Genomic DNA, 17,743 nt, shown 5'->3' with positions numbered 1-17,743 from the left:
CACTAAATGGACATCCAAGACGAGGTTATTACACCCCCTTGGTACCTTACTCATTGGACTCATGCCCTCTGCATCACTTTGGGATCTTTGAGAGTGGGTTCCCATTAATTACATATATAGACTGACCATCAGATTGACAGAGAGGATAGGATTTCCCGCCATTGTCCCCTTGGGGAGGTGAAAACTAAGACCCATTTTGCTTTTTGTTGCCCCATCTACTATGGGATCAAGGGGAGGTTCTACTACTTGTTCAAAGAGTGTGCATCCCTTTCTTCATTTTTCAAGAACACTGATCAGTATTGTCTTGCACTTTATCTCCAAGAGGCCATGTGACTTCATGATCATACTTTGTAGCTTCAATTCTTGTTGAGACAAACTTTAGACCATCTCGTCAACTCTTTCTTCCCACCTGTGTCTCCTGCCTGAGGGACAAAATGGTCACTCATCCCTTCTTCAGGGCACACTAAATTTGTGAGGCCTCAGGCTACACTTGGCAGCATCACCCTATCTCCAACAGCTCTCTAAGATAGTCTAGGGCACACCCTTACCCCAAACCATATCCTTCAGTTCTGGAATACTTGTTTGTGAGGAGTATTTAGTCTTTCCCTGGTTTGTTTCTTTTGCTTTCTTGCTTGTTTTCCATGAACATCGTTTGGTGCTTCGTTGTTGGTTGTTGCCTTGTACATTTTTCAGTCCCTTAGATCTTTGTGGTATCTTGTTGGACATTAATTAATTTATCTTCTCTCCTTTTAAAGTGGCCAGAACTTGAAGTAAATTGACTTGAAATAAAGACAAAAGGGAAAGGGTTTAAAGACTTTTAGCTACTTCCTAAGGATAATGATAATAGATGATGCTTAGATGAGTGGATTCCTTAACCAAGATTTGCTTCACCAATTAAAAAATACACAAAGATGCAATATCCAAAGATAACAAAGGGCTTTCATATTGTAATCATTCATCGAAATACATAATAATGGCGCAATCCAAATAAACATTGAAAACTGAACATAATGCCAAATTTTCATACAAACTAACTGTACAATGTTGTTTGCAATCAACAAACAACAAATTCATGAACACAAACTCAGCATGTATCTTCACATTTCTCCATTTTAACCAATGAACATTAACTAAAGCTTGGAGAAGTAGAAATCATGCTACATGTTGAAACAACACATGAAAGTTCACCATATCTTTAAGAAAGTCATATGTATTGGCAACAACCTTTGATCCAGTGTTATTGTTGCTTCTAATTATAAAGACTAATCTAATGAGATTACAAATGAAAAGGTCAAGCTTTTTATGGACCTTTGAATTACAAATCAAGGGACTAGATCGATTCAAAATCAATAGCCACGATAATTCCAAGTGAACCCTAATTAGGGCTAGATACAATCACTACTTACAAATATTTAATGTTGCTCAATGAGATAATTACAAACCTTTTTATAGGCAAGGGCCTATAGCACAATGGTAACTTGTGAGCTTCTCATCTAGGAGGTCTTGGGTTTGAGTCTAGTCAAGCATAACACATAATAATAATTGATCTCAACAAATAATAATAATTAATCTAGGCTTCGGCCCATTACCTATAAAGAAAAAATAATAATCTTTTTATACATTTTATTTCAATGATGAACCAATGAAAAAATTCATTGTAGTAGTTCATTAGAATGCCTTTCAGAGTTTCACATGCTCACTTGTGAATAAGTCAAGGTGGATGAACTTGAACATGTCGACTTTGAATCGCTTGATAGGTAGAAGATGAATGGGTGCCACCTCACTGTGCTTATCTTGTAAACTTCATCACTTTGTTTTGTTCTTAAAATTGTTCTTGTCTTGATATCTTGACCTTCTTATTAATGACTAGGTTTCCTTCTTGTTAATCTTGGATTTCCATGATTTAATAGCATTCTTCACTTGTAGACTTATTTGTTTCTTATGCAAATTTATTCCTACTAAAGTTGTGAGTTTGGTCTTGAATTCCTCTCCCCGAGCTGCTTGTGCATCTTCCCCTATTTGAGCTTGGTCGTCATCTTTCATAGTCACCATATTGTACTGCTTAATCTTGTCTTGAACACTTTGAGCTAGTCTTCTCCATCTTTCTCGATCATCTACGTTCCATCATCAATCCTTGCATTCTTTGATCTTTCTCTATTGCTCGCTCATTTCTTATAAAATCACTCCTATGAGAAAAAAATGATTCCTTAAATTAAAAAAACTTATATCATTTATAAAATTCCCTTGAAAGAAGTACAAGAAGATCGACCCACTTCACTTTTAAAAAACATAAGATTTTCACAATAATCATTGTTCAAAGAGAAATCATGAAACATATTCCATTCCTTTGGACTTTGCCAAAATATCATCAAAATGGTTCATAAAACCCTTCTAAAAAATGGAAATGAATTTCCTTTTGAATCTGGAAATGATGTATTTAGGCTGACTTGTATGTAAATAACTTTTCTTCCCTTACAAATTGCTCCTTTTCAGTTCTGACCTGAATACTCCATTGCAAAATTTACCTCCTCTCTGCTATGATTGTTAATGTGTGATTGCAAGAGGATTCCACAATTCTGGCTAGGCTTAAAGGTCAATCATGTTTATCCAAAATTTGCAAAGGCCTTGATTTATACCCTTTATTTGCTTGCTCAACAATTTGTGGGGTTTCCACATGTCTCAAGAACTGACCTTGTTCAACAGTCTGAAGCAAATTTTGAGGGTTTCCAAAACACAAGGTTGTCGACACTTTTGGAAAGTTGTTCAACATTTTAAGGCATGTCTTCTAAAAATCTAATATTTTTTAGGAAGAGATCAATTATTGAGCGAATTTTTGACCGGCTTGAAGCAATATGATAAAACTTTTTCTTCTTTATAGCAAATAGGATAAAAGTTTTTCCTCAAGTTTCTCTAAGTCTTCCAACTTTAAAATGGGATTAACTTTTCAATATTCAAGGGATAATGCATAGCTGTCATACTATGCGAGAGCATGGCTTGGTAACTCAAGTCTTGAACCTAACAACTAAAATTTCTTAAGGACTTGACATGTGAAGGCTGAAATAAACCTCCCTTAGAAATATCCATTGATCCAACTTCTTAGTGTTAATCTCTTTGTCATACAATTGTATGCCAATCTTATCTTGCTTTAAATACGCCTCTCCTTGCTTCAGTTCAGTTTTCACTACTTCTTCCTCAATCTTAAGCATCACTCCCATTTTCTCAGCAAAGATAATTTAGATATTCCTAATCTAGATATTCTTGCCACATCTTTTTTGGGTCTTCTAAAATTAACTTCTTCCTCTCCTTTTCATGGCTGATACACTTACAGCCCTGTTAAACTACCTTGTTTTGATCTCCAATTCATAAGGAACTCCGTTTTCACCACCTCATCACCTTGTAGATAGCATAAATTCCAAAACCTAATCGGCAATTAGAACACTTGATCCATAAATCATTGGATACCTAACATCTAATGAATCACCATATATGAATATCTAGTTTAATTCTTCCTTGGTATTCTCAACAAATCATCTTGAAAGTATTGATACACTTACAATAATATATAATTCAAATAACAAGGAGAAAAATACAATCAGAAAGCACACATACACGAATAAAGTTCACAACATTGAGTCTTTTCACAAGAAAACTCAAAATGGGTGAAAAATTCTAGGAAGTTAATGCCTGTAACATCCCGTCACTATCAAGTGTCATTAGATGGAATATATTGGTATTACAATGGCCTTCTAGAGTATCCATATTAGTTTCACACTCCTATGCCTCCACTCTTTCTTAATAACTATAGTAACTCTACAAAATGCACCTCTCTAATCAAATCATTCACAATAGTCTTTATGCCAACCAAACCTTCATAATAGCTCAAAGCCTTCCTTTTATTCCTTACCCACACAACACAAAGGAATAGATAAGATAAGATAATTTTATTAATGTCCAATGAGAGACTACCAAAAGGTCTAAGGGACTGCCAACAAAAGAGCAACAACCCAGTAAACAACAGAACAATCAATGGTATCTGGAAAAAACCAAAGAATGAGAAACGCCTAAAAAAACACTAGCTACTCCGAACAATTGGGAAGAAGTCTTGAATTGACAAATAGGTTGTAGGATGAGGAGTCCCAAGATGCCTTCAAGAGCCCTTGGTAGTGGTGGAATAAGATGAGATCCTTTGTTGATTAAAGGATCTACAGGGTCTCACAACCCTAGCGGATCCTGAAGGGGGGAGGTCCGTCGCCTGCTTGGTGCCTTACACAGGGTGAACCACTATGAAGGAGGTGATGAGCTAGTCGAAGTGCAATCTGTTGGGGAGGATCCGCAAAAGGGTGTGATCCTAGACTCTCTACATCTCCTAAAGATAGCGTGCAAGGCAACTCTAATCCATATATGAGTAGGAAGAGATTGAGTCTCTCTCAATAAGCAATAGAGTCTCCCTCTGATCTCATAGTATATGAGGTAGCAAAAAATGAAATGAGTCTCCGTCTCGACCCCCACTAAATCATAAAGCTAACAAATCCTATCCTCCCTAGGTAAATGGTGGTTGGTCTAGGTGCAAAGCCGATGAGAGCCCACTCTAAAGGAACCAAGAGAGATACGAAGGGTGGGAGACCAACCATGAGAAAGGTATGAGGGTCGTATAATGACCCCATTCTACAGCTCGAGAAAACCCTCTGCAAAGAAGGCCATCCTAGAAAAAAGATCCACGAGAGGACTAGTCCAAGAGGTACGACTATATTGTCTATAGATATCAGTCGTGACATGCATTTTCAACTCTTGTCAGGTGGGAAAAAGATGAGCGAGGGCATCCAGGGAGTGCTGGAAAGGGGGAGGCGATCAATATCAATCCTGATAAAACCAAACAAGACAACGCCTCGGCAAACCAACAATGAGCCAAATTAGTGGGGTTAGAGTGTGCCATGGCCTCCAAGAAACAATATGCCATGTAAGAATATATGTGACGCCCTTGGATAAGGAATCAACAAAGCCCCATAGTCGATGTAAGAGTCAAACATTAGATCAAAAATAGTCCCAACTCTGAATGGATAAGCCCTAAACTTGGCCAGAACAATACATTGCGGGGTTAACTAGTTGCATCTAATGATCTTCCTGAGGATAGTCTGAACCCGCTCCACAAGGGCCTCATCCAACTCAAGAAAAGACAAACCCCAAACAAAGGAACCATAGAGCATAGTCGGTCTGATCAAAGTGTCCAAAAGAGTCGGCTTGGACCTCGTGTCCTAAAAATGATGTTCGAAGCACTATCTCTCAACAAGGGCCAGAGATACAAGGCTAAGTCATTGGCCTCAGGCTGAAACGAGGATCTGAGAACCTAACAGCCAAATAAGTGTATGATGAAACAACCTCGATCTCCTTATGTTGCAAGACATTTCATATCACAAAGAGCTTTCTCTAGAGAAAAACCAAAATGGGTGAAAAACTCTGAAGGTTATGTTTGAAGCATCACATTATCATCTAGTGTCATTACATAGAGTATATTGCCATTATAATAGATTTTTTGAATATTACAACGTATGTTTCACACTATTTTGCCTACATTCTACCTTTACAACCACAATAACTCTAGCAAATACACTGTCTCCTTAGTCTATAGTGAGATTTAATCTCAAACTTAAAAAGCCTTCAAAATGACTCCAAGTCTTCCTTTAATCCCTTCTCTAAAAAGATACATTAGAATGGGGATGGTTGCACATTCGCATCCTGTCCAACCACCCACTCATTCCGATCATCATTTAAATGATCCTCCTTTCAAGCTCAGTTGTTGCCAAAGGGAATTAAAGTGTAGCCTACCATAGAAAAAGCCAACAGCTATGGCCTTCAAAAAAAATGTCTGCTGGTCCACATAATTGTTCACTACCTAAAATGCCTATTTGTAAGCTTATAAACATGGTCAAGCAAAGTCAAATGGCTGCCAACAAGAGACAAACAAGGTCTTGTAAAAGACCTAAATTAGTGTCCTCCAACATGTGGAAATGGCCAATACTAACTTGCAACATTGTATGAATGAATCAATGAAATTCCAAACTCACGTGATGTTTCCAGCCACCACCATGTTGCTCACACATTCCAACCCTACCTTTACTGACCACATTTTCAACATTCAAAACTTTAGTAAAAGCAATATAGATCACTTGAACCAAAATGCCTCAGCATAGAATTAACAGTAGTGACCTGCAAAACTTTACCAACCAAACTCAATGATGTTCCCAACCACCACCAAGTTGCTCACAAATTCCAATATATATTCACTGATCACATTTTCATAACATTATTAAAAGCAATATAGATCCCTTGAACCGAAACATCTTGACATAAGATTAACAGTAGTGACCTAAAAAACTTTACCAATTCAACTATTGGTAGTGTCAAAGAGATTCCCATTTATTGCAAGTGGGTCTTACAGCAATACAGAATGCTCTCCAAGTCACCCAAGTGACTTTTCTCTTAGCTGCAAGTGCAGTTGCAGCATGTGCCTAACTATAGAAACAACCCAATTCCAGTATTCAATATAAGTTTTGGATCATCAAAGAATTCTCATGAATAGGGGATTCCTATCATGGAACTCTCTTTCTTGTCAATGAACTACCTATAATATACACTAAATTTGTTCTAAATCCTCCAATTTCACATTAGGGGGGATATTACAAATTAGAATGATAATGTTGCATTTTGTGATTTATCAAGATCCTGCATTCATCAAATGATGGCATAATATTGTACTACGTACATTTAATGCATGGATTTATAGCTGATGGGACTTAGCCAATTTTTTTGATGAGGTCAATCATCCTATCACTATGTAATAACACAGAACGATTCCAATTGTGAATGAATGAAGAATACCTCATGTATCCATTTAAATTAGTGTGATTGTTTTACCCAGTGTTACAATACTAGTCCTAGCAGGACTCTATGAGTCCCGAGCTGAGTCAAGGCTCCAGAGTTTTTTGGCCTCTGGACTTTGACTCGATTGAGTCCTGGCAGAGTCCTGTAGTACTCGCAGAGTCCATAGACTCTCCAGACTCGGAGAGTTCTGTGGCCTGGACTCTTCCATGGCCAGCTAAGCCATTAAGTAAATAATAACCATTTTAAAAATTTGTTGGCTTTAATGATAGTATTGCAATATTAAGTTCCAAAAAATTGTAGTGGTGATTCTCAATAAGGCAATCAATATGGAGCAGTAAAAAATGTCTTGCATGTAGCAGGTATTAAACATAACAATTTGTCTACTAAGCAGATTACAAATAGGATTTCGCTAAAAAATGCCAAAAAAGCATTGCCATATCATAGACTGTACTCACAAAAACCTGGAACCAGGTATAAAAAATTTAAAACAACAAAATCAAATTTGAGAGCATTGCAACAAATAAAATGCTTTCTTTTTAAAGAATTGGACATCTCCAAAACAATAAAAGAACAATTTTAAGGTTTGTAAAAGATTGAAAAACAAATGTCTATTAAACCGAACATTTGACAAAGATAAAAGATGACAACATTTGAGCAATTATGTAGTTGATAACTTGATATCATTCTAAAAAATCATAACGATCTTTCTAATCTACTAAGAACAAAAAATTTAAACAAAGCAGTTATGAAATAACTTGCATGGTAGAAGAAAATAATATGATTTTTTTGTAAACACTTGGAAACAATATGCCACATCGAGGGAACAACCTCATAGTCCACTTCAAGGGAAATACCACCAACAGTGTTCAACATGAACACAATGCTCAACATGATGATAACAAATTATCTATACCTTCTATAATTTTAGTTTAACTTATTTCCTAAAGAAAATCGCATTGATACTTATGTGACCAATGTAAACTTGTGCATGTGTGCAAACTACATTCTATTTATCTCAATTTATTGCATCTTTGATGTTAATTGACTAAATGATACGTGAAAAATGTTTTAAATACTCAAAAATATTAGAATTTCTTGGGTTTTCAGTTTGCTGAGTCCGAGCCCGAAACCAGCTTGCCAAGTCCGAGGCAAGTCCCAATCTTGTAACATTGGTTTCACTCTTTTCCTTCATGAACACAGGTCCTATGTTCAGTGTTGTTTCAGGACGTGATTATAACATATTTCCTCAAATTGCAAAAAAAAAAAAAAAAAAAACTGAATGAAGAACTCTATACTTCACAAGCTTTTACCCCATATAGCTCTTCTTATATACATATTCTACTTGGTCATTTGTGCTGTATGTTCTTAGAAGACTTCAAGTTTCAATTACCAAATTTCTATCTTAGATATACTATGTTTTGGGCTGCATGTGTTGAGCTCATTCAGTTATACTCTTTTTTATTCTTTATATCAATTATTAACAGTCTATTTTGGTGATTAATGTAACTCTAGCATACAGTGATGGATGGGAATTCAGAAAAGTAAAAAAAAAGATTCAATTCATAGATAACATTGGATATATCATATAACTGAATGAAGAACTCTATACTTCACAAGATTTTACCCCATATACCCCCTTTATGTTCTTATATTATTCTATTTGGTCATTTGTGCTGTATGACTTAGAAGATTTAAGTTTATATTATCTATTTCTATTCTGATGATATAACTGAATGGAGAACTAAATACAGGCTTTTACCCCATATACCCCTTATGTTCTTATATACATATTCTACTTGGTCATTTGTACTGTATGTCTTAGAAGACTTGAGTTTTAACTATCAAATATTCTATGTTACATATTATGTTTTGGGCTGCTTGTGTTCAGCTCAGTCTGTTATATTGTCTTTTATTCTTTATATCAATTACTAACAGTCCATTTTGGAGATTAATGCAACTCTAGCACATAATGGTTGCATGATAAATCACCACGTTAAAGTGTCAAAATGCAGTCTTCAAGAAACTATTCTGCAATGCTCACTTTTGGTGTGACCCTTTTTCTGATGATATTACTAGTTGACGGATTTTTAGTGATGGATGGGAATTCAGACAAGTAAAAGAAATTTCCTTTATTGATAACATTGGAAAAAAGGTCCATTAAACTTGCATTCTACATCATTGTTCATAGGGTTCTCTTCTCTTATGCGACCTGAGATACTGAAAAGCAATCTTGGGTTAAAACAGCAAATTAAGTCGAAAACCTGCTGTACTGTAAAATACTATTTGAGCAAAGAAATACATACTCTGGGGGTAGATTCATCTGAAACATTTTCCAATCCAGCATAAGATCATAAAGGAACTGCCAACTTAAGAAGAAAAATCCACCAAAGAAAGCATCACGAAAAACGCTTGGCCGAAGGCCTCTCCACAACACTCTCCAGCCCTCCAGATATATGGAAGACATTGGCCCCTTTAAATCCCTCACAAGTGGTGACTGTCCAGAACCAGTAATTAACCATGGATACTCTTGGAGTGCATTAATCATCTTGGGATGAGTATTAGGCAATGCTGATAGAAACCAAGAAATCCGCTCCCACAGTCTTTTATCAGGAGAGAATCCAGGTAACAGTTTTTTAACAATCAAAGGTGTCTGTGGAAGCGGAATTGTGTGATCTATAGAAAAAGCCCTTGTAAAAGATGAAACCTGTGAGCGTACTTTAAATAAGTCAAAAGGTGTAACAACAAAAGATTCCAATGCACCAGCAGCAAAACCTGCAAGAAAGGCCTCATGTGCATATACATACTTTTCCTCCCGACCATCTGCAGCACCATTGAATCAAACAGGAAAAGTTTATAATCTGACTTCAAATCTTAGCAACCAAAGAACTTTTATAACAAGTGACACCATATCAATACACTGTAATCAATAGTTGCTTCCCAAATGTTCAGTCAATCATCTATCATACTAAGCAGAGTATTTGACCATGAAGTCCTTTGTAGGAAATCCATCTATAGCTTAAACTAAGTACACAATAAAATTGATAATGAATGTAAAAGGCCAGAAAAGGAAAACCATTTCAGTATATTTGGACTGTTTCACAAAATCCTTTGTATTTCCTTATGTTCCAAGGTGGAGGACCAAGTTAAAATGAACAAAGTACATCTAATTGCTTTAAGATCTTGAGTATGTTTTTCACTTGAAGCCGAGGTCAGTGAACAAAACAATAATTGCATTTTTTCAGTCATTATTCTATCCGAAGTAGCATTATTCAAAATCAAAATTGACTCAACAAACAAGCAATATTATTCAAATTCAATTTCTCAAAACCAATATGAAAATTAAAAAATCAGTGAAAATTTTAAAACGAGGAGAAAAATTGTTTACTGCATAACTCTACTAGATACATACATAAACGAGAATGTACATTATGTAAGAACCCCTGCAAGTTCTAACTCTGAAACTCAATTCTTGCATTTTGACATTTCATCAGACAGTTGCCATGAAATCTTTAAATTTTGATTTGTTTGTATTTGAATGATTTGGAAATTCCAAACATATACCAATGCATGTAATTCAAGTAACAAAGCTAGAAAATAACAAATTAAAATGGAACTACTTCCTTTTGGATCTTATTTCCCCTCAAATTAACATGCAATCATTACAATGAAAGGAATATATATGCACACAAGCTATGCTTCAGAGTCTAATCAAAAACCTGGAAATGATCAAATCGATCACTGAAATACTCTAGACATTAACATTGCTCGTAAATAGCTACTCCAAGTTGATGTGTATGGTAGGAAAAGTAATGTATCACCCTTACAAATAAAATCGATCCCTATAGGTGAATTTTGCAGGCTCTGAATTAATAGCTGCAGCTCTTCTGATAATTATCGCTGCCACTGTAATTTTCCTCCCTACTTGGGGTAGCTACTAGAAGCTTCTAACACTGGTCTCAAAGCATGGCTGGCAGCCTACTATGAAACAAAACACTGAAACCTTCTTGTAAATCAATCACAATTCATTGAATAATTATGGTCTCTTGTCATGACCCGAAAATGACATACAAATCAATCTATTTTAATGCATTTTAACATGTTAAAAATTATAGAGACCTTATCCATACAAATCAACAGACCATTTATAAAAAAATAAAAGCCATCAATATATATATATATATATATATATATATATATATATATATATATAATTGTATGATACTATTATCTATCTATTTCTATTTTTTGTTGTAATGTATTATTTTATATTTCAATTTTATATATATATATATACATAAAATTGAAATATAAAATAATACATTACAACAAAAAATAGAAATAGATAGATAATAGTATCATACAATTATAGATAATAGTACACATCAATCAATATTAACAAAACTATTATTAAATGATAATTCTAATAATTAGCAAATAAATGTAACATATATGATCAAGAATTGTAGTAGATATTACCCAATTAAAGTATTTATATCAAATTCTTTAGTCAGGAGACACACCTAGTCAAGTGACCATTCAGGCTGGTCATTAGCTATATATAATGATTAGCAAGGAAGAGTGCACAAAGAAGATAGGGAGGGAATGCAATGTATGAAGGACATAATAGAAATCACTAAATTATATTACGAGGGATGAGGAAGATATTTTTATGTATGAATGAACGAATGAAAGGTATTGGCACATGGTATGGGAGGAGGAAGGGACAGATGGGAAATAATTGGAGGAAGAAAAAAAGAGGATAACTAAGCAGAAATTCCACTAGGGGGTAGATATTGAAGAAAGTAAATGACAGAAGATACTGAGGGCAAATCTCTCAGTATAGTAAACGCACGGTCTATTTAGCATTCCAAGGAAAAATGCATATCGCCAACAACTGATTTCTAATATTATAATAACCAAGCAATGTTGAGTCAGTTACATGGATAAATAATTATATATATCCAAAGAAAGACAATAACTTGGTGACAAGATGTACAGAGAACAAAGAGCGACGAGGAGGGATATATTGAGGAGCTGCAGACAAAGACGTGGAAAAAAATGTGGACCATCGAACAGAGGAGAAGCAAACGAAATTGAATCCAAAGGCATCGACACGTATTGATATGCAAATCCAGCAAAATAAAAATAATAACATCATCCGTAGTCAGATAAAGTGACGGGGCAAACAAAATATATACCAATGTGGACAACAACTAAGACGGTAAATACACAGGATTAAGAACAGATTGAATAATAGAACAAAAAATCATTCCAGTATATATTGAATCAAGCAGAGACAATTATCCATATGCTAATAGAAGGAAAAATATATGAAAGACCATACTGTGATAACCCAACTCATTGTATGCAAAAAGTAGAATAACCCTGTAAAAGTGAACAGAGTGGCTTTATAAGCTAATAAGTTGTAAATACCCATAAAAGTACACAAGATAAGAATGGGACAAGACTTAGTAACCAAAAAAAATAGTACCATCGGGAAAGAAAAAGGGAGCATATAAGTATTAGCATGAATAAGAATCGGATTCTAAGAAGTGATTAAAGATACAAGCAAAAAAGAGTTTTCAAAAATAGAAACGAAAACAATGAATAATTCAAGGAGATAAGGAAGCTTTTCATGGGGATAAAAGGCCGAAATTATAGGAGACCATATGCATCCAAGTATTTGGAATATTTAAGGTGGTTGGAAAAGTAAGGAAGTAAGGGGATCAATTAAGTAATAAAATAATAAGAATTATTTTGTATAAGAGAGTAATCTAAGTAAATAAGTGGTAGGTTAAATTGAGGAGACATTAATAGGAATAAATTAAAGTATATTAACTCAATTTGCCATATTATTAGGACACATTTATAATAATAAATATACTTACGTTGATATACAAAATAAATATATTTCATACATATATATTATTCAAGAATTTGTAGATCTTCGAAGTGAATATAGACTTCATATATTATTGAGAGTAGATGTATACAAAATCATTTGGGAATTTGAAGCAATTAAAGATTGAATCTAATATGGGACATTACAGTGGTATCAAAGCATGATCCTGCCATCCTACAAGGTAATACTTAAAAATAGGGAATCATTCTAGTCAACAAAGAGGAATATAACAAAGGATTATGTATATACATCACGCTTTGTTTCTTTTTGCATCATTCTGTATAATTTGTTCTTCATGTATATTCGTAAGCCTATACACCATGGTGATTCTATTTAATCCATCCTGGATAGTAGAATAACATTGAGACATAAATTTGAGACAAGTTAATATGCAACATGGGTTTTTCAAGAATTCAGGTGGGCACCATTATAAGTGTCTAAAATTATATCACTAGAAAATGATAGAAAAATGGCAATGAGTTTAATTGGCCATTTCAACTAGAGACAAAATATATTGTTACTTGAGGACAAACAAATTTGGGAGGGTTGGAATGTCATGACCCGAAAATGACATACAAATCAATCTATTTGAATATATATATATAATTGAAATATAATATAATACATTACAACAAAAATAGAAATAGATAGATAATAGTATCATACAATTATACATAATAGTGCTCATCAATTAATATTAACAAATCTATTATTAAATGATAATGATAATTAGGAAATTAATATAATATATATGATCAAGAATTGTAATAGATATTACCCAATTAAAGTATTTATATCAAATTATTTAGTCATGAGACACACCTAGTCAAGTGACCATTCAGACTGGACATTAACTATATATAATGATTAGCGGGCAAGAATGCAGGAAGAAGATAGGGAGGGAATGCATGTACGAAGGACATAATAGCAATCACAAAATTATATTACTAAGGATGAGGAAGATATTTTTATATATGAATGACCGAATGAAAGGTATTGGAAATTGGAATGGAAGGAGGAAGGGGCAGATGGGAAATAAATGTAGGAAGGGGCAAATAAGAAATAATTAGAGGAAGAATAAAAGAGGATAACTAAGTGGAAATTCCACTAAGGGATAGATATTGAAGAAAGTAAATGATAGAAGATATTGAGGGCAAATCTCTCAGTATAGTAAATGCATAGTACATTTAGCATTCCAAGGAAAAATGCATATCGCCAACAACTGATTTCTAATATTACAATATTCAAGCAATGTTGAGTCAGTTACACAAGGATAAATAATTATATATATATATATATATATATATATACATATATATATATATATACATATATATATATATATATATATATATATCCAAAGAAAGACAATAACTCGGAGATAAGATGTACAGAGAACAAAGAGCGACAAGGAGGGATATATTGAGGAGCTATAGACAAAGACGTGGAAAAAAATGTGGACCATCGAATAGAGGAGAAGCAAACAAAATAGTATCCAAAGGCATCGACACGTATTGATATGCAAACCTAGCAAAATAAAAACGATAACATCATTCGTAGTTGCATAAAGTGACAGGGCAAACAAAATATATACCAACGTGGACAACAACTAAGACGGTGAATACACATGATTAAGAACAAATCAAATAATAGAACAAAAAACCACTCCAGTATTTATTAAATCAAGCAGAGACAAATATCCATATGCCAATTGTTGGGTGGATATTTTGCAACTGACAATTTTGGGTAAAATCCAATCGCAAAATAGGATGACCAGCCACAGCGTGTGAGACAAAGGCTCTCCTACATTAAAGGAAAGGCTCCCCCTTCTCATCATTCCTTGTATCAACTCAAGGTAGGCAAGAAGTTGAGAGATTTTGTAAGGGGTGTTACCAATATTCTTTCCTTTTAACTTTTAAGAAAGAATCCACTTACTCGTGGAGCAAGTAATGGGCAAGATGAAATCTCTAACTGCACTTCTATCTAGTAGTTGGCAACGGTGATACCGATAAACTAACACTAACTCAAAGGCTAACTGAAAGTGTATCAATTTGGCTCTAGGTCCTGTTTGTTTAATTTATAAGAAAAATCACTTCCATTGGAGCACAAAGACTTCAAAAAGTAGAGAAATTCTAACTATCATTCATGAATTTGAGATGGCAATACAAGCTATAGTCAAAACTTCTAGCCTATGTATCACCACAATCCCTCTCAATCGAAGCTTCGGCTCCGATTGTTTCTTAACTCACTACACTATATTATTGAACACACAATAATAACATGAATAAAAGACAATAGGCACAAATTACAATAAAAGATTCTAATTTGCTCTATCACAATTGCTTCCAATCAAAGATTTGAATCCAATTGCTTTTCTAATTCACTTTTCTCCCAAATTCATACTACACAACCAAAGTTATGATTACACAAGTCTGGTAGAGCTTTCTTGCATACAACAAAAGATGATTTTTACAACGAGGGGGGCACTCCTTATATAGGCAAAGGAGTTGAGAAAAAGATGGAGGAAAAAGTGGGAGCAACTCAACCAACTTTGACTTGGTCTAACTAACAAGAGAAATTATTGGATTACATGTCATTACACATGTAAGTCGTATTACATGTAATTACACATTTTCATGTAATACATCCTCTTCAATTGCAAACATGAAAGAAGAAAGATGGAAGAGAATTGAAGCAATCCTAGGGATTGTTCTGAAGGACCTTGTAATTGGTGATAACAGGATCAGGCGTTCCTGTATTTTGTGCCACTACATCCACCTTGATAATCATGGTGTTATGTCTTTTGATTACCTCTAACTCTCTTTGATGAATTGTCCGTTGTCATTTGAAATCTTCATGTGATCAAGTTTTTCCTATTCAAGTTGTTGTGAATTCTCATTTGTAGATTGGCACACTCTGGAATCTTTGACACTTTCAAATCTTTCTTGACAGTGTTCGGATGTAAACTCGGAATAACTTTCCATCAGCACTTTTAACTTTTTTTCTTTTTTTTTTGAAACAAAGTGCTTGGTGCATTCCCACACGAACTCAAGTTCTCGGACAACCATTGGGAAAATGAAGATCAAATGAATTACTGCTTCTTGAGAATCAAAACATGCCTTCTTGACGGGATATCTTTGTTCTTTGAAGAAGTTTTGACATATCTTGAAGAGTGTGCCGCAACATGAATATAATAACATCTTCCAATGAGATTGAATCCTTGAGAACTTTGGGATTTGAGTTACAATGATGAATCCATGGGGGGTGTGTATTCGAAGTATGGATTAAACACTTATGGAACACATATGATGGCTGGAAATGAATTGGAAAGCATATGTATGTGGATGAAAAGGGCCAAATTCGGACTTGGAAAGATGGATTGCATGTGGGCAATGATGGGCTTTCGTGGGTATGGCCAAGAATACAAGTTGGGATGCATATGGATGCGTGCAAATGATAACTTTTGACTTTAAAAGTGTAACCCTTAGTCAAAAACGGGTTTTCTAGATGTCATTACACGTAAAGTAGATTACATGTAATTTTGACTTGTTGCAAACATGCAATTAGGTTTGAAGAATGGAAATGCATGTAAGCGAATTTGGAAAATAGGTTTATATGTAAATGCATATTAAGGATGCAATCACATGTAATCACATGTGGAGTATGAGATGCAGTGTGTTATGATACGGAAAGAGGAATTACATGTAATTGCTCTTGAAGTGTAATTGCATATGAAAGGAATGCATGCAATTTTGCCTTGGCATATAATGGCGAATATGGAATGAAATGATGCACTTGCACGAAGAGGTGGAAGGTGGAGTGAAGTGAAATGTGCTCAAGTTCTTGGGAAAGAACTTGCAATTTCTTCCAAATGAAAAAAAACGAAAAAGCAAACAAACAAACAACGAAAACAAGCACAAAACAAACATGCCTTTGGTTTTATACTCAAACATGTCAAGAAGCAAGTTGCTTTAAGTGCAATTTCGAATTTGGAATTTGGAGAAATTCCAAACACTTAAAAATTATTGTTTTCATCCGATTTAAAGATAATTTGCACTTTACATAGTACACATTTGGACAAATGTGCAATAACAAGCCATGATAGCATGGAAATAGCAAGATAAGCATGAATTGATGAGCAAGTTTGAAAATGTCCACTTACTTGGAAGTTATGAGCCAAAATAGCAAGATTTATAGATTTTGAAGACCAATTCTTTCTCAAATCTGGCTTTTCAAACAACTTATTGACTTCTTCCGCACTTCAATTCAACAAATATTAACGAGAAATGAAGGGTCGAATTTGACATGAGAATGCCAAAAACGTGATCTTCAAAGGCAATGGCACACATTAAAACTCAAAAACGATCCCCATTGATCCAAAGGTATGGGCTGGAAATGCCAATTTTTGAGTTTTTGGAACAAAAATGTGCCCTTTTCATGTAACAATCTGAGCCATTTTTGCAAAAACGTGGCTCACAAATGCATAAAAATCGATTGTTTTTGACTTGTGAATGCAAAAATGAATTTGCCAAATGCTAATACATGGATCCAAATGCAAAAATGTGGCTTCAAAATGCATAATAGAGGATTAAAAACCTAATTTTCTGGGCTTTTTTAATAAAAAACGTGATTCATAAAAGGCATGAAATGAAGATTTTTTGACATCTAATGGCAAAAACGTGTTCTTCAATAATATATATATGGATCAAAACCTCAAAACAACTTCTATTTGAGACAAAAAGTGATCAAAACTGCCCCAAATCTGGGTGTTTTTTACAAAAACGTGGCTCAAAAATGCAAAAATATGAGTCATTTTTGTCTTGGATATGCAAAATCATGACCCTCAAATGCATATATATGCATTAAAACTCAAGAACACCCCTCTTGTGATGGATTTCAAGCCATTATATGGGAGAATTTAAGCATTTTTTATGAAAAACGTGTTCTTGGAGGGAAAAAACA

At 34.4% G+C, this 17,743-nt stretch overlaps 1 protein-coding gene across 3 annotated transcripts in view; it reads right to left on the bottom strand.

The window, feature by feature from the left end:
• Window positions 1-17,743, bottom strand: part of LOC149550325 (Mitochondrial substrate carrier family protein) — a 149,882-nt gene that overhangs the window by 52,947 nt on the left and 79,192 nt on the right. For all 3 annotated transcript variants that reach the window (XM_089793379.1, XM_089793380.1, XM_089793381.1), the window contains one exon: window positions 9,183-9,699. In XM_089793379.1, the coding sequence (XP_089649505.1) occupies window positions 9,183-9,699 (517 nt within the window). The remainder of the gene's footprint in view (window positions 1-9,182; window positions 9,700-17,743) is intronic.

Source organism: Cupressus sempervirens, chromosome 7, assembly GCF_028749045.1.
Source record: "Cupressus sempervirens isolate cs-2001-9-10 chromosome 7, ASM2874904v1, whole genome shotgun sequence".
NCBI classification, from domain to species: domain Eukaryota; kingdom Viridiplantae; phylum Streptophyta; class Pinopsida; order Cupressales; family Cupressaceae; genus Cupressus; species Cupressus sempervirens.
The sequence above is the reverse complement of the archived record's forward strand: the minus strand, read 5'-3'. Positions and strand labels throughout refer to the sequence as shown.